At 36.0% G+C, this 19,623-nt stretch overlaps 1 protein-coding gene across 2 annotated transcripts in view; it reads left to right on the top strand.

Moving 5' to 3' along the window:
- LOC121326989 (fibronectin type III domain-containing protein 3B-like) overlaps nt 1-19,623 on the top strand; it is a 247,757-nt gene that overhangs the window by 124,643 nt on the left and 103,491 nt on the right. For both annotated transcript variants that reach the window (XM_041270704.1, XM_041270703.1), the window contains one exon: nt 14,775-14,851. In XM_041270704.1, coding sequence (XP_041126638.1) covers nt 14,775-14,851 — 77 coding nt within the window. The remainder of the gene's footprint in view (nt 1-14,774; nt 14,852-19,623) is intronic.

Below are 19,623 nucleotides of genomic sequence, written 5' to 3'. Positions count from 1 at the left end.
ATTGATCTAAATGCCGCTACTGAGATAATTAAAATATATGCCTAACAATACACTTGAGTCTCTTTATTGCCTTCTGTTCTCAAAATATGAAAACTCAAGTGAGGGTTTTGTGATTTAAATGAAATAGTATACAGACTATTTTGAGCCTTGGCAGAATGATATAGCAAAGGGAACATTTTCATATTTTTATGTCATGAATTTTTATGTTACTGTTTTGCTTGTCTGCACAACTAAAATTCCCAGTGCTGATTTGTCATTTAATATTCTGAGTAAGAATGGAATGCATATCGTCAGGAAGGATTTATGCTTGGGATAGGATATTTTTTATTGATTGCAGCCATTAGGCTTGTACACACCAGTTTAAAGTTCCATACAAAATTCTGTACATAATTAAGCAGGGCTACTGAACAATTTCAGGCACACTTTTGAAAGATCTACTGTAGCAATTAAAAAAATCATTGTAGCACATTCATTTAAAATGCATTTTTTAGGCTCATCACCTCTTCTCCAGGTTCATTATCATAGCCGATGGTTGATTTTCAGACCACACAAACAATTGAGTTGTATATGCAAACACATTTTTTAAATGTTCATGTGATGAATTGTGCACTTTTTTTTTAAATTTAGACTGGGTGAGAAATCATTAAGTGGAACAGCCCACATCTGGTGAATGTTTACCAGACACCCTCTTCCAGGGAAAGAGATATTAACTGTAGTCACACAATTATAGTCACTGGCAGTTTTATTCCAAAATTGTATGCACAATGATTTCCTCAAGTGATCCAACTTTACTCTATAGGCTTTAGCAGCACTGACCTTTGCACAAAAATATACATAGGGAGTTCTACAACCAAGTACTACACAACCTTATTGAAGAGTATACTACTTCTTAAAGGATTGGATTCATTTGGAATGTGTTGTGGGGTCATATGCCAGAGCAATGTACACCTTTTCTGTGATCATGCTCACTCTGTTTCAATCTGTGTAATACTGTCATGGTTGTTGTAAGGCAATGGGATGCACAACTGCCACTGCCACGGTTTTGAACACTAAAGATGTAAACTTCTTTTAGTGATGGACTATAGAATCTAAAAGTAGTAAACCCCTCAGATTTATGAGCTAACCAGTCAATTAACCACACAACTTGAAACTGGTAACATTTGAACCGCTCCAGTCTAGTATTTTGTTTCTAACATTCTGTCCAACCCTGGCACATATTTTACATATGTATCTGTGACATAGTTTGTGGTTAAGCCAGGCAAGATTCTAGTTACATAAACAGTGTTGATTCTATCTATGACATTTTTTGCTTCAATGTATTTTTTATAGTCATGGTACTAATTGCGAAACATATAGGGCAAATTGATTTATGCAAGATGATTAAAGGCTAAAGTGGGGAACGTATTGACTGCATTACAGCATTATCTTGCATCAGTGAGTCTGAATAGGACAGGAGCACAGATCACTAATTTGCTTTGCACAGAGACAACCATTTTCAATTAGCAGATTACTAATATGCAGACATCTGGCTTAAAACTATGGGAATGTCTTATTTTTCTTTACTAAGATAACTTGGTGACATTATTGTAAGAGGCTGCCAGCACTTTTGGAAGAGAAAGCAAAAAAAAAAAAAAAAAAATGTATTGGCAAAGTTTAAATATGTCAAATGCAAAGGGACATTTATGTTTATTGTATACTCTAGTCTGCAGGGTAATCAGCACTTTCATAGTGAGAACCAACGGTTTCTTTTGTAACAGCTGTATTACATGCTTGAGTGGTGCATGAAAGGAATCAAAGTGCCACCACATTCCGAGAGATGCACACAAGAATTCCTTCAAACAAAATGTTAGTGATAATTGCATAATCTGTTTATCCTTTTGGAAGTCATTTCTTTGTAGTTCGCCCCAGATTTTGATGCGGCACTATGGCAAAAACATATGTCATAAATATTCATGCTGAAAACATGCCAGGCTGAGTACTTGTAACATGCTCCTCATAACTATGGGAACTCAAGGGGTTCACCGTGGGGTTTTTATATATTATTTTCCATTTTGTTTTTAATTAGTTGTTTGGGAATTGATTTGTAAGAGAGGTGGATGTTTCTCACACAGCCAAGATACTGTAGTGATTATGCATGTACAGTACATGGACAAAACCTACTGTCGATACCAAGAGCAGCAAGAAAAATGTGACTTCAGGGAAACCAAAGTATCACTTTTCTGGGGTTGTGTGAAGGAGTTAACACTGAACCCCCTTTTGTTTTGCTATTGTAGTTGACCCAAGTGTTGCTCTAGTGCTGCTTACGGCTGTCATGGAGATCTTACAGTAGGTGTGTGTTGCCTCATAACAGTCTGGACTGAAGATCAAGAGGTGACTTCTATTTCCGCTTAGTCATCTAGCCTCAGCAGCAGGTGTTACCAAGCTACTAAACCCTCAACCAGCCTGGGAAGTCAGGTACCTGACCAGGACAGTTAGCTGAAGCACAATAAGGGGAACTATCCACAACCTATTTTCCTCCCTAAGCCTGGTGCAACTCCGATTTCGAACCATGCTCGCATGACTCACCCTGCACTCCAAGTGCAGGCAGCATTCTTATATACATTTGAGTTTTTTAATGTTTTATTTTTCATCTATGTCCAAAAGAATGCAAGCAAGGATAATCAGCCTTTCTTGTGTATTTATTTATTTATTTATTTATTTATTTATTTATTTATGTAATTTGTTATTTGCTTTCAATTCCTAATCATGCAATGATACTGCTGGTGTAATATTACTAGAACATATTGCTTCTTATAACTCTACCAGTTTACAGCAGTATATATACAGCTCTGGAAAAAATTAAGAGACCACTGCCAAGTACTGGAAGAAAACTTGCTTCCTTCTGCTCTGACAATGTTCCTCAACTCTGAGGATTGGTTTTTCCATCAGGACAATGCTCCATGCCACACAGCCAGGTCAATCAAGGTGTGGATGGAGGAACACCAGATCAAGACCCTGTCATGGCCAGCCCAATCTCCAGACCTCAACCCCATTGAAAACCTCTGGAATGTGATCAAGAGGAAGATATATGGTCACAAGCCATCAAACAAAGCCGAGCTGCTTGAATTTTTGTGCCAGGAGTGGCATAAAGTCACCCAACATCAATGTGAAAGACTGGTGGAGAGCATGCCAAGACACATGAAAGCTGTGCTTGAAAATCAGGGTTATTCCACCAAATATTGATTTCTGAACTCTTCCTAAGTTAAAACATGAGTATTATGTTGTTTAAAAATGAATCTGAACTTATTTTCTTTGCATTATTCGAGGTCTGACAACATTGCATCTTTTTTGTTATTTTGACCAGTTGTCATTTTCTGCAAGTAAATGCTCTAAATGACAATATTTTAATTTGGAATTTGGGAGAAATGTTGTCAGTAGTTTATAGAATAAAACAAAAATGTTCATTTTACCCAAACACATACCTATAAATAGTAAAACCAGAGAAAGTGATAATTTTGCAGTGGTCTCTTAATTTTTTTCAGAGCTGTATATATATATATATATATATATATATATATATATATATATATATATATATATAGACACAGACACACACACAGCCTGTAGCTGCTTTGAAAATTGGTGGCTGTGAAACACAAAGAGTGGCTTGTTATCATGGCCAGTCTCATTGGTTCTTGGAGCCTGGGAACGCAGTGTCTGCTCCTTCCTGGTGTGGAGTCGCTGGAATGCTCATGTTTGCTGAGCAGAAGGCTGCTTAAACTGTCCAAACAAGACCACTGTTTGCCAACTGTGAACATATTGCTGTCTCTGTGAGGCACTTGATCAAGTTCTGAATGGGGCCTCTTGTACTCTGGTGTTGGAGCTGAAAAGACAAAATTTTTCAAGGCCTGGGCTTCAATAGTGCCCTATAGAATTCTACAGAACAGAACCTTTTTTTTTGTTTTTCTATGATGAGTTGGAATGACATACCTGTGTTAAACCCTCAAGATAAAAGGGAAAGAGTAGCTAATGGATTTATCAGCCTCATAAATGCCATCAAGGGACATTCCTTTGAAGATTAGACTTCCTTTGCCTTTAGCCCTAAGGAATTTGATGGCAATTTGTCTTCCCTCAACCCCTGACTTCTCCTTACAAAAAAAGGATTATCCTGTATAGGAAGGGATAATATTATGGTGTATGTCTCCTATAGCAATACAAAGAATATTGTAGTAATCATAATATATATATTTTTTGACATTCCAGTTTGTATTCATTTGACCAAGTTAGTTATGCTATTTTTCCAAATGGTGTTTTGTTGCACTATAGAGAGATAGAGATATTTTCTTAAATATAATGCAGGGAATATATGTAAACAAGGATTTAGGCACTACCTTAGTTGATTTACTGAGTGTTACAATTCCCTTTTTATCTTGAAGTAAAATGCAGGCTTTCAGAAAAGTCTGGAGGAAAGGCTCACAGGATGTGCGAGGTGGTTCTGCCTGGTGAAGATGCCGTCTGTGGGGATTGTGGCCACAGCGTCTAATCCCATTTTGTGAGCCAAATAAAAGTTGTTTAGTTTCTGAGGCATTTCTGGTAGTCGAAGGTCAGTGCGAATACCCCTGACCCCTGGCACTAGTTAAATCTTGACAGCAATTCAAAAAAAGGACACTCACCATATTTGAAAAGCATTCATTTCAGCTTTCTGACACCAAGGAAAGGGGAGCGAAAAATGAGCCATACTTTGCTTGATACATAGTGGGGGAGATTTTTTAAATAAATCAAAATGGCATTTGAATCTGCATACTTTTTTTTTAAATTTTGTGTTATTATGGATGCAGTATTGTCTGGGAAGAATTATTTCCACATTTTTTGCCCAAAAACTTTTAAAAAGTAAATTGTATACTTATTATTAGGATATTGACACATTTAGAAAAGTAACATTTTGATTAAATGTGTTGTAATACATATACAATATTGTTCAACAACCTAGAATCAAAAAGGTCTGAGTCAATGAGAAGGCACAGTTACTTTCTGTAACCAATTAGTGATCGAAAAAGAATCAGATACTCTTATTACCATGCATGTTTATTCTTAACAACTGGGCTCCTATGTTGCCTCATTCTGTAAAAAATTGTCTAAATACACACAGAAAATCCACCCACATGCACCCACACACAGTCAGCATTGCTCAATACATTGTGTTTGTAGTTCTTCTGTAGGCTAATGCATGTTAATCAGTCACATTGAGCTAAAGACACATGTTTGTTTGGCGTTCTCTAATATTTGTGCAGGTAAGATGTGTAAACAGTAGTTCCAGTAAACATTTTACCTTTGACTGCAGAAGGGGAGTTGTAGCTGAAGTGAAATAATTGGACAAGTTGTTGTCAGCTTCTGCACAATATTACTTGTACTATCATCAATGCTATAATTTAGCTTAATGCTTTTTATGCATATCAGCTGGATAAGATCACATCTCTGATTTTAAAAGAGATCAAACATGTTCTGCTTTGAAACGTTGGCAAAGAGTTGTATTGGACACCCAGAAAACAGACAAAGGGCACCAACAAGGTTAGACTGTGTGGCCATTTGTTACTAATAGTTATTCCAAGTATTGTTAATCTGGCTCCAATGAGTCTGGTTTGTGTTACTCTGTTCTGCAAGATGTGTTCATAATGCAATGTGTTATGGGATATGCATGCATATGCAATTAATAATTTAACCTATTTTTGTTGTTGATTTCACAACCCCAATAGTGCTTGAGGTGAGATTTTCGGTTTGGAATGATTTTATTTTATTGACTTAACCAGACATTAAACAGAAATGTTTTTGGGATAACAAATTTGATGAGTGAGATGACTAATAATCTCTAGCAAGGAGCAAACTGCTGGGGTGCCAGCCAAGGAATGTTTGGTCAGTGTTGAAGTATTTTCAGTCTGGGAATGTGCTGGTGTAGCTGTAGTTGTGATTGTACTTCCCTGGTGTACCACATACGACCATAAGTAATGCATCATTTCATTGTTTCTATGATATTCTCCCAGTTTATCGATTTTATTTATTCAATTAAAAACCGAATAGCTAAGGCCGGCAATTTGTTTTAACAGAAATTGCACTACAGTAGGATAGTCTTACAGTATACCAGTTCCTTGGGGCCATTAATCAGACAGGGAATTGACCATCGTTTTACTCTTCATCTTTTTAAGAGTGTTTACATTCCACTGTTCAACCATCCGAATGCCATATTGTGTACACTGGTGTGTAAATGACGATGTCCCTTACAGGCAACTCTGAAACAGAAATACTGCATGCAGTTCAGTGCGACAGTGGATGTAGATCATAAAAAATGTCATCATATTGACAGCTCCAATTACCCAGCAACTAAGAGAAAGTGTAGGTGCCCATACTGTAGGTAAGTCACATATATCAAGAAAATCACATCTCCAATTAAGATGAAGGACATGGGGGTATGAAGAGGCAACTGTCTCTTTATTACATGTCTTGGTGTTTTACTTTTCCAAGACGCTGATACATTTTGCAGGGGATCTATGTTACTGATATACTTGTTTTGTAATTACAGAGATCGAGCTAATTACAATGTGGTATGCTTTCTAAAGTGCCAGTGTGTATAGTTTATTGTATGATTTTGGTAGAGGTCTGTGGGGGAAGAAAATCCCAAAACAGCAAGGTGGCCCCTTGTAAAATGACAGTTTTCTGTATGAAGGTAATTTACAACAGCATAAGAACATTAGAAAAGTTTGAGAACGAGAAAAAGCCGTTCGGCCCATCAAGGCTCATCACTTGTTTGCACACCATTTTACCCTACTTGGAGGGGGGGGCGGTCTGGGATGGACGACAGAGTAATTTAAAAACACAAAATGTAATCTTTTTTATTTACCAGTGTTTAATATCCTATTTTCCCTGGGAAGTTACAGTTATGTTTTACATGCATAGCTGATGTTTAGATAAATCTTAACTGAAGGCACTGCATATTCCTTCTAGGACCAAAATAATAAGATGAATTGTTGCATCTGTAGGCTGTGCATGCATTCAGTAACTTGGCTCATGTTTCTAATGTGGAAATCTGATCTGAATCCTATTATCCCCTTTGGTCTCTGCACAAGCTAAAAAAAGTGGAAAATGTGCTGAATGCTTTGGCTGTTTCTCAACAGCTCTCATTAGATTTTCTAATTCTTATGAAGAAATGCTCACTGAAACCAGACAAATCAGGATTTTTTTTTTTTTTTTTTGTTTTAAATTATAAATTATATAACACTACAGAGGTTGATCAAGTTTGAGTATATGTTGTGTAAGTGATATGAAATAAAATAAAATTATGTGGTTACACACAGTGGATCCAGAAAGCTCAATTTAATGACAATGCTGGCTCATATACTGGTATTACAAAATCAATAAAAAAAAAAAAATAAATAAAAAATAAATAACACAACCCTTATTTACCTGTGTAAATAATGCTATGCATTTTAAAATTGACCATGCTCCAAACAACACATAAATTGTGAAATATTGAACAGTAACCAAGTGAAGAACCCTTATACAGTATAGTACACATCCAAGTGTTATTGCAGGTGTTTACAGTTATTTGCCCAAACCCCAATGGCTTCCAACATTTGCTTTGCTGGACTAACTGGCCATAACTCAGCTTAAACTCATAGTTTATATAGATCTTATGAGACACTCTTTCATTGCTTCCTGCGACCATAATGTAATTACCACTGTGTTGAAAGCTTATTCACAAATGGCAATACCAGTACTCTCAGTAATTATTTAGAGCAACACCACCCTCTTATGCTATGTCAGTGAGCCTCGTTAGAAGTTCCCTCTTTCTGAATTTTACCAGGCTTTCAGAAGCTGAAAGGGAAATGAGCTGTATGATTCATGTGTGCACCTGAATGATTTATCATACAGCAGCCCTCCTTTAATAGAAGCTGACTGTTTCAGCCTCAAGATAAATGAAATGTCTTCTACAGCTTGTGCTCCGCTGCCGGAGCTGCAGTTGTGGAAAACCAAACATTGAATTGCTTGTGGATTTTTGCTAAAGGGAAATATGTCTCTTTTTTTACTGTTCCTTAAGTAGCTTCGTTTCAGATGCCTAACCTCACACTTCCAGTCTAAGAAGTAGAAAACAGGTGTATGCTTATATATACATACTCCCTAAAGAGCATAAAATACCAGATAACCAATAGTTTTTTCAAAGTGTTTCTTGCAGATAGGATGGAATGCTGTGTGTAGTAGATCAACTATAAGCACCACATTTTGTTTGTTTAGCCACAGATAAACCAGTACAGTTTAATATAAAGATAGTGTTTCATATGTATTGGAAAAGAAAATCTGAAAACTGAGTTATTTTGCATACCATCATTTTCTATATATAACATGCACGCTTTCACAAATAATGGAGGAATTTATGTGAATTAAAAAATGGGTCACATGTTATATAGCAGGTGTGCAGTATACTCTGGTAATTGTATTTTATGTGGCAGGGCTTATAAGTGAATTTTTCCATGCACTAGATGGAAACATTCATCAGCCTCAAAGACATTTTATTGGCCCAGTATATAATGTTTCATGATAATTAACTAGAAATGCGGTGTTAACATGTGTTACAATGTGTGTTTAATATTTTAAATAAAGGAACAAAAGAAACTACAAAAACAATCAACCGATGCTAGCTCCTCTTCTATGACAGCACTAGGTGTAGATTCATCTGACATCACTGACAGGAACTGTGCACTTTTTATTTGACCTTGCAGCTGCCTTCTTTCTCCCTTAGCAATATGTTGCATACATTCTCTTGCTTGTCTGTCATTCCTGTGTTGGTTCAAGATAAATGTGATTCCAGCTGTAGTAAATTCCAACGTTCACCATAAGCACCAAATAAGAGTTTACTTTATCTGACGAGGTTGAATTATGGTTTACTGTAAATAAGTTGAATCCCCTTGTCAGAGTTTGTAGCACATAAAATAATAATAATAATAATAATAATAATAATAATAATAATAATAATAATAATAATAATAATAATAACAACATAAGGTGTTGGGCTGTGGCATTTTGTAATTATGTGTTTTAAAAATAGCAGTTGCTGTATTAAAATTAAAAATTCACCGGTTAGAATAAAATGACAGTAGGATGTAAATACCGAATCTCGCTTTCCAACACAATACAATTTCATATTTCTTTCTTTGTAGACGGGACATTATTTTATTTTCAATTTAGTGGGACGAACTCAGTATTGATAGGCATAGTATAGTTGTTTTTAATGCATCACATTATGAATTAAAAACTCTTTACACAACATCACTGTACACAACACAAATGTTATAAAAATCCAATACTCTCACATCCAGACAAAATCTGAGGAAGGCCCCCTGTTCTTTCGAATTGACTTGACAGTCCTAAACATTATTTGCCTTCGCTGCAGAAATCCCCATGCAATGTTGATGACAATTCATTGCTCTTTTGAGCAACCAACTTTCAGTTACTTGTTCCTGCCATCATTTTTTTTTATTTTTCTTGTGAATACAACCGGCATCCGAGCAGTAGATATTCTGGTCTGGGTTTCACCAGCTGTGTTCTTACTTAGCTGCGTGAGCTTCTCTTTTTGAAGATGATTTTGTTAATAATTTTTGCCGTCAGAGACTCCTGCGGCACTGCATACATCCTCTTAATAATTGCAAAATCTAGCCAAGCCAAACCAAGCAAAACAAAACAAAAAAACAGTCCGCCACTGTGGCGTTTAAGTATGTGAAATGTTCCCGCTACACCAAATGATCCCGCATTTGGCGGGTGCTAATTTCGAACCCTGAATGGTGTACTACAGAACCCAAGGTGGCTCAGAATATACAGTTTGTGTATTGTACACCGGGTGCATGTATATAGTTAAAGGTATCCTATCATCTGTATTGTTTTAATATTTAGAGAACAATTTCAGCAAAAATAAATGCTTTTGAAAAGGCATTTCAGAGCTGTTGTTCATATAAAGCATTGCAGTCTGTCTTGAAGCCCACAGATTAAGTATTGTACACTGAAACTTGAGGAGCACTGGCTATGTTTTCCCACATCACTTCACAAAGTCTGCCGTGAGGAGTCTTTTCAGAAGCTGTAATTCCTGGAATGGTTCATAGGCATGGTAAATAATGACATTGAACAGGATACAATAAGTGTATTATAAGGGTGCCAGTGGCACTGGAACAATTTTTAAAGTGGGGGTGCTGTGCTGCCGCACCCCCAGCACCCGTAGTTCCAGCGCCCCTGAAGGGTGCCACATTTTAATGTGTGTAGGTTACAGATTACAGCATGATTACAGTATGTTATACAAATTACTATTACATAACTTAACCTCATATGGGGAGGGTAATCTGCAATGGATCTGAACTGACATTTCCAGATGAAGACAACTCCCCCCCCCCCCCCCCCCAAACAAACAGAAAAAATATACTTCCTGCCTTCATTGCTTTCGCAAGCCTGTAGTTTCCATTTTTCTTGATTCAGTCCCCTTGACATCACTTATGATTTGTGTGGGGTCGGGAAGTCTGCCACAGTAACCTTTCTTTTATTTGTTGATGCCAGCAGTAGTAAGTGACCCGTGCAGGCAAGCTCATGCTCATAGATAGAAAAACACAGCTATAGAACTACCGCTGGATTGAAGCATGGCCACCAGCAATTCATTTCAGAGCATGTTTTAAAGTGCCATGTTTGTGATCTTACTGGACTTTAAAAAAAAATATAAATATATATATATATATCTGTGTATGTATATGTATAAGTATGTCAGCAATAAGACAGCACAGGGTGTGGGATATACTCTAATATCCTCAAGCCCTGGGAGCGTTAAGTTAGGAGGTGAAGCCTCTCCATGACAAACATGGAGAGTGCAGTTTTGATTTGTTACACTTCTTGTAATTCTTGGTTTATTCATTACAGTTTCAAGTAAAATATTACTGCACATTTTCATCATGACACAGCCCAAATGAGTTTTTCCTTTTAAATCATGCAGCACAAATAAGACTGCCTTTATTTTAAATCACGCAGACCCTTCCTCACAAGACCTGCAATAGTATCAGGTGAGAGTGTGTGTGTTTTTTTTTTTTTTTTTTTTTTAAGTAATCCTTTGTTATCTGGGGTGGTAACATGAGGTATCCATAACAGATTTGTGCTACAGCTTCACAGTGGCGAGAAAGACGTTATTTGCATGGAATACCCAGTTACTTATCAAACTGACTGCAGTTTACAGCTTGGTAACGTGGAGAACTACTGGACCAGTCTTAAGAAACAATTTTAAACAACTTTAATTAAAATATGTTGTCAAAACTCACGTTTATCAATTTAAAAAAATGTTAAACCAATTTTCTAAATATCTCTTCAGGGGTGATTATTTGGTTATTGTCGGTTAACACCAAGCCCTAATTATAACACCTGAAGTAAAAAAACATCATAAACTCTGAAAAAGAAAGTATCAGTTTCTTTCTAAATCCAGATGTACACAAAAATATGCATATGCAGAACACTGTTCCTAATTCCCCTGAAGTCAATGCTATGGAACCCCATATGTTTAGAGCAAATTAAAGATGACCTGTAAAGAAAATAATACTGTTGAAGCTACACCCAGATGTGATAGGAAATCGGAAGTGCCTTGTCAGCAGGTTCATGCATAATGCCTTCTTACTAAAATACTAAAAAAGGTGAAGAATAAAAAGTGTATTTTGTTTAACTCAAATTCTGTGGCTTATAATTAGGGCTGTGTCTGAAAGTTTGAAGGTTCGTTCGCTAGCCAGGCATTTGAAGATTGTTTTAACCTTCAAAGGTTCGTCAGACAGGTTCACGCACTATATATTTTTTTCCCTGTTAACAGAAACTGTTTGACAATGTGTGAATACTATAAATCACACATTAAATGTCACTGAGATGCAAAATTCAATCTTTTGATTTGTGTCATGCATATTACGTAAACAAAAGTTTATATTAAAATTTAAAATAAAAATTAAATATAAACTTTAAATTAAAATCTGCTACCAAATCGTTACATATCAACACTACATGGTGTCGCTGCAGTGTGTGGAGCAAGGTGTAAAGTAACCACAGCAGTGGGCTCGTATCTAGGCTGTATTGCTTCAGTAAAATATGTCCTGAATACCTAGTGTACAAGACAGTCTAATATAAGTGCTATTGTAGAATATGTTTGAAACATACAAAATATACGCTAACACTTATATTTTTTATTTAAAAAACTGAACACCAGAAGCAGACCTTTAATTTCTTCATTGACCGTGTCGACAGCAAAGCATTGTAGCGTGCGTAAAGGTGTAAGCTGTATTGAAAGAAATCTCTCGAAACCCCTCTGCTGTTTGAAGGTTTTTTTTGTTAAATGCCCAGACAACCAAAAAAAACTTGAATGCAAACTGTGCAAGTGACTCGTATCATCAAGGAGGTATAAACAATCTCTGGGGTCACTTGACAAGCGTAAGTAAGTATTATTATTAGTGTTATTAATATTTTTAGTAGTAGTAAAATGTGACTGATAACCTGCTTGGAATGGTGACTGTTAACCCTCCTATTATTTTTCGGGTCTATTTGACCCGACACTAGTTTCCAATTAGCTTAAGTGCTATTTTGCTTTTCATTTTCTGTATAATATTGTCTGACTTTAAGTTGGTCATGAACTTATACACAAAAAAGAGAACCTTTGAAATGTTTATTTTTCTTAGAACAGGTCATGTATGCAAATATGATGTTTCGGGTCACTGTGACCCGTGGCATTTATCTATGTTGATTTGTGTGCAGGCATTTATATCTGTAGATTTGTGTGCAGGAATAAAACAAACTTCTTTCATTTGTTATTTTATTATTGTTATTATTAGATTTGTATTATTATCTCTGGAAGTGGCTGCACCTGTCTGGAGATGTTTATAAACTAAAAAACAAACAATATATATCTACAAGGCAGAGCCTAATTTTCTCAGTCAATATTGCAGCAGCATCTCACTGGTAAAGACATTCCAAAATGAGATCCCAGGTTGGCAGTCGAACAAGTTTTATCACAGGTCCTGGACTAAAAGAGCATAAAGGTATAACACCTTTGCAAATAAAAACAGTTAATCAATTTAAGGCTGTTTGAATTAGTTTGAAATTGCATCATGTCAATATGACCCAAAACATAACAGATGTACCTAAATTCTGAACATAATAGGAGGGTTAAATAAAGCTTTGGTCACTGCAGTTGGTGCTAGTGCAATGCTTGCTGTATATACCGCAAGCAGGCTCAATTATGTGTAAAGAAACAACGTGTATTTTTATTAAAATTATAGAAACATGATTACAGTTCTATATAATGTATTTTTAAACTGCATGTGAATGTTTTATTCCATTAATATGGATTACCTGTAAAATAATAGGACTTCCAATCAAATATAAATAATTAATATGGTGACGTCACCAATAAATTATGCAAATGAGTAACATCGAAGGTTTGAACCTTCCTTCGATAATGTGTTCTGAACCTTCAAAGGTCAAAATGTATCCTTCGTTCCAGCCCTAATTATAATGGGAGAATTTAGATCACATGACTAAATTGTTATGAAGTTATTGGTTAAAATTGTTCAAAACAAACATTGTCAATGGGGTGTGTCTGGTGGTTTCTATGGTTACTCCTTGACAGTTCCCCGCATATACCAGGTATCTAAATCACTGAACCAAAAAAACCCAAATCTCTTCAATCAAATAGTGGGTCGCTGTTTGTTTTTAAAGTTTGTATAAATCTGATAAAGGAAAAAATAATAAAAAAAAAAAAAAAAAAAAAAAAACATGGAGCAATTTGTGTTGGTTCAGTGCCAGAATACAATGTTCTTTATATTTTACTAATGTCAAGGGACCAATATTGCTGTCCATCTCTGAAGGCCTTCAGCTTTTTTTTGTTTTTCTTGGGGTGACCAAGTACCTATTTCTTTAACGAGTGTTAAAGTCTTTAAATCCTAGTGACATAATACTTTCCACATTATTGTCCAGTACTTCCACTCACCCCCTATAGTTAGACTCAGTGTCGGATAACAGGCAGTGTATTGCATTAACTGATAAACATCTTTGGAATATAAATCAGTGTAGAGGAGGGAGGTTAAAGCCACAATGTAGTGATCTGTAAAAGCACAGCAATATATTACGCTGCATGCATGCCTTCTACCTGTCTGGGTCTCTTTTCCGCTAAACGCCACCACCTATTATGCATATGCACTTTCACCAACGATGAGTTACAGCTGAGCGAAAAATCCTACTAGCTGGTGTTCACTCCCAGCCAAGAAAAACATGCTAATTTAAGCACAGATGCATGTTCTTAAAAGTTACATTTAACAACGGATAATCTCCAATGCTCTTTGGAATGTGTGAACGTTTTTAAACCTGTGAACTAATCAACATATAAAACATCAAGTCCTAAATTTGCTGATAAAGTGGAGAAATATAGTATACAGCTTATTTTATTCTGGTTAGCTGTAATTTTTTTTTTTTAACCTTTTTCGTTTGTTTAAACATAACCTCCCTAGCCCTAGACAAAACTATATATATATATTATATATATATATATATATATATATATATATTATATATATATATTATATCTGCTTTTATATATGTCTCTCCAGACTCGTTGAGTAGACAAAAAATATACTTCAGCTTCAAAAGGTAATAAGACTTGGCACGTTGCATAAAATGTGGTTTGTTTTTGCTCAAAGCTGTGGATTGTTACTGCCTTACTGTATATTTGACGGCTGGATTTTTTTATTTGACAGGGCCCGCTGAAGTTCCCATGATGTCACCCAATGGCTCCATTCCACCAATCCATGTGCCCCCAGGTTACATCTCACAGGTGAGCGAGGAGGGAAGAGGTGCCCACGATTTAGCTGTTGGTCTTCAGTAAGCACTGGCTTGCATTTCAGTAATGGCCTATAAAAATGAAATCCAGAATTTGCACAAAACTGTCTCACCTGAAGTTCATACATTAACATGAATTTCCTGTGTTAATTCATGTTAATGTATTAATTTCCGCAGCGCTGTGATAATTTTCTCTACAGCTCTGTCAGATTTCGCTCACTTGCGATTTTACACCAAACATTTGTAATGCAAGCAGAGTTGTAAGAAAGATTAGAAAATACGCCCCATGGTTCGCAAACTGTACCATGTGCAGGTAGCTGAAAAAACTCCAGTACAACCCAACATCTGACTTTCCTATTGTCCTCTTTCATTTTGTCTATTTCAACTGCAGTACATTGGGGCATTTATTACAAGCATATCTGATTTTCACTTTCTTGTTAACAAATTCATATTAAGCAGCTGAAAAATAATGTACAGTAACAATATATGCCATAGGTTTCTTCCAGACAGTAACAATATATTCCATAGGGTTCTTCCAGACAGTAACAATATTACTGTAAAGGAAAGTCAAAAGCTATATAACTGTGTTATTCTTTCTTATAGTTTAAAAACACAAAGCCTTAGGATGGTGTTCTACAGTTACATGGGGATAGGGAGGAATACAATAATGGAAATTATTTACAGCTGGCTGTTTGAAGGGATACAAATACCCTGTAAGCTTGACATATGCCCTACCCTCATTACTACTCATGGGTATCACATACACCATCTAAAATGAACCAATATAGGTTTGGGTAACACTTTACAGTTTAAAGTGTTTTTTTACAGTTTAGTTAGAGACATATACAGCTAGTTTCACAAACCCCATGTAATACTAGTCTTGGACTACCATACCTAAATTAACAGTGGGTGGTCAGGATTAGCTCTAATCCAGCTGTGTAACCAGCTGTACGAGTTTCTATCTACACTGTTTATCCCGGTGGCATCAACATATTATTTTTTAATGTGATAGGTCATCCATGGCAAGTCCTCAGTGCTGTAAAATGCTCTTAAAAAGCAGAGTCTTGTCCAGGCAGGGTATATGGTGATCTAATTAAACCTGTGTGATGAATTCTGTAACTCTTAAGGTTCGTTGCCCCTTTAATTCAGGACCCAGGACACAGAAATTGATTTTTCTAGCGCTTATGCGCACTTTTAGTAAACAGAAATAAACAAAACAAACACCTGGCTCTTTCTTGAGCACTAACTACTACACACAGGAACCTAACTGACACAGGACAGCTGCGCTGTTTACCTGTAACATACACTGACAAAACAGAACACACAAAAAAGGCTGTATATCAAATACAGAATCATTGTATATCAAATACAGAATCACTGTATATCAAATACAGAATCATTATATATCATTACTATTGATTACCATTCATTAGTCAAGAACTAAACTACTGTCAGTAATTAAAACTAACAGGAATGTAACAGTTATTTTACTGTTTTTAAACAATTCTTATGTGGGAGTTTTAAAACAAGTTTGACTGTAAATTAGGATTTGATACATAGCTCTATTTAAAGATGTCATAATTAGATTACTAGCAGTTGTGTCAATATACATTTTAAAATGTACCTTTCATAGAGATGATATGTTTATATCTAATATGCTTCAGAAATCATGGGTTGGCACATGCTGCTATTATAATCCTTAACACCCTTTGCCCATCGGCATCTGCCTTTGTTTCTTTTTCATAAATCCATTCCTGGCTTGTAGGAAACACACAAAGAACAGGGAAATCCAAACTAAAAACCCCTTACTTTTCTCTCTGTTATGATTAATATTATTAAGTTATCCTGCTTTACCAATTAAAGGTTATGAGACAATTGGAGGGAGAGCAGACTTGGAGTCATGTTTCTTAGCCATCCCTGGCTCACAGGATCCCTGTGAACTAAGTTTTTGTTTTAAAACGTGTGCTGTGCAGGTGTGTGCCGCTTTGAATGGAAAGCGATGACATTTTGGGTCAACGCATTTAATTGACATACTTCATATTGTACTCGAAGAGCCTGGGAAATCCACACAGTCATTGTACTCTGTAGGAGAATGAAATTCATTGTGTCCACATAAAACATGCATCATTCTTTTTTAAGCTTGTACCTGTTTTCCAGTAATATGTAAAAAGAATAAACCTGGGAGACTAGTAGTTTGGATTTTTCAAAGGAGACTTTGATTTTCATATGTTCAAGATCAAAACAAAACTTCTCTCAAACCAGGATGTTTGACTGGAGCACTGCTACAGGTCGGGGATGGAATTTGCCCTGAATTCCTTGACACAGTGCAATCTTAGAGTTTAGCACAACAGTCAAACCATAGCATATCTGTTTATAGCACATCATAGCACCGCCCATGCTGCGTTATTTTGCAATGCCTTACACTCGCTGACTCTGCAGTTAAAATAACAACAAAAAAACGAAAACAAATGTATATATATATATATATATATATATATATATATATATATATATATATATATATATCTATATATATATATATATATATATATATATATATTATAGGTGCATGGCCATGTTATGACACATTCTCTTACAATCAATTTTTTTTTCATTGGTAAAGAGAACTGTAGTTCTGCATGTACACTGTGGAATGGGAATAGTTTCTGCTTCTTTGTGTGATTCTTATGAAATATTCTATTTGTAATTCAGTGTATTTTATAGGGTTTTTTTTTATAAGCATATGGTCTCTGCAATACAAAACACAATGTTGCGTAATAATAATGAATAATTTGTAATAATTTGGCAGCCATATTAGGTCAATGTCACTGGGAGGAGTGTCAATATTACTGCAAATATGAAGTCTATATTTCCAATGGTTTCATAAAATCTGAGAGTGCCTGTGTTTCTACTTCCATATGTAAACACAACTCAAATTTGCTAAATTTGGCCTTCCCTTCCTGATACTGTTCTGAATAAATGCACATTAATCTAAGTCAAGAAAAAAATACATTTTTGCAAATAATTTGCTTCTTGTGTGAGGAGCCCCGTTGAGGGTGATTTCAACCGAAACAAAAAGGTAGTGTGAAAAAGCCTTTTTTTGTGTGTTCTGTCAGTGTGTGTTACAGGTAAACAGCTCAGCTGTCCTGTGTCAGTTAGGTTCCTGTGTGTAGTAGTTAGTGCTCAATAAAGAGCCAGGTGTTTGTTTTGTTTATTTCTGTTTCTGTTTATTAAAAGTGCGCATAAGCGCTAGAAAAATCAATTTCTGTGTCCTGAGTCCTGAATTAAAGGGGCAACGAACCTTGAGAGTTACAGAATTCATCACATAGGTTTAATTAGATCATCATATACCCTGCCTGGATAAGACTCTGCTTTTTAAGAGCATTTTACAGCACTGAGGACTTGCCATGGATGACCTATCACATTAAAAATAATATGTTGATGCCAGAGGGATTCACAGTGTAGATAGAGACTCGTACAGCTGGTTACACAGCTGGATTAGAACTAATCCTGACCACCCAATGTTAATTTGGTATGGTAGTCCAATACTTGTCAGTGGATATCAAGTCTCAGAGACGTATACATTCAGAGTATCTTGACCAAACCTTTCAGTCTGTTCTGAAACTGCCGTGAATCAGGCCTGTACTAATAGATCTGTCCGAGGACACAGTTTAAGACAACAAACAATTCTGCTCAAACCTGGCAGGAAAAAAAAAAGCGCAGTGCTGGCTTTCCAACAGTTATGGAAACCCTACTGGGATAAGTGATTATTTTTGTTTTTAGAGGTGAAAGCTTGTTATTGGCCACAAAATAGAATTTTACAGTCGTGGCATACCAGACTTTTCTTATCTGTGGTAACTGCCAAAAACAAAATACATTTTGAAGGACTGGTGAAGGGAAGCCTCCAGGCATGTGTTCAATTATACCTCATCATACTTGACAGCCAGCCTCCAGTGATTTACATGTACGTGCGTTACATATTTTTTACATGAGTCTAAATAACGGCTTGTAAATGAAAGGGGATAAGGATCAGCACTGTTATTGAGGGCATCAGAATCTGGGCATATCTGGATGCACCTCTGTGTCTGCCCATTCATATGCATAGCATCTCTATATTTGTACGTATATCCAGACAACTGCTCATCATTGTGTTGAAATTTGGTAGTGGTATCCTTCAGCTCAAGTTATTGGCAAATGGAAGACCCTGTCTGTAAATGCATGTGGATCTACAACTGTAAGATACTGCTATATTTTATATTACATTGGATATATGTAGAGCCCCATGTTTTTTGCAAATATGAAAAATGCACAAGATAAAACTAAATGCAAATATTGAATGACATTTTTAAATTGGGAGGTTTATACAAAAAATTTCCAATCGTAGTTGTCAAGGCTCAGCCATTACCATAGACATGGTCTGAAGGGAAACGGAAGCTCTGACTAGCACGTGTGCAGATGTATAATTTGGAGCGAGTCATTTGGGAATTCAAATTGTGATGGAAGAGAAGAGGTGTTTGTTTCTAAAATGCCTAAACTGGGCATAACAATTAAACAACACTGCAAAGAGGGGGTGTATGCAGCTGACATGGACAAAATAATGATGTGCAGATTTTGCAACTGTCGGCTGGAGCAGGAGTCGAAAGATACTGTCGTTAAGCAAAAGTTGTTTATTCCATTTGGGGAATTATGCTTACTTATATTTTGTATTAGTATGCTAATGCTTTATTTTATTTCAAGTGGTGCAAACTTTGCAAATGCTGTTTTGGT

This window comes from Polyodon spathula, chromosome 14 (assembly GCF_017654505.1).
Source record: "Polyodon spathula isolate WHYD16114869_AA chromosome 14, ASM1765450v1, whole genome shotgun sequence".
Classification (NCBI taxonomy): Eukaryota; Metazoa; Chordata; class Actinopteri; order Acipenseriformes; family Polyodontidae; genus Polyodon; species Polyodon spathula.
This window is presented reverse-complemented; position numbering and strand designations above follow the sequence as displayed.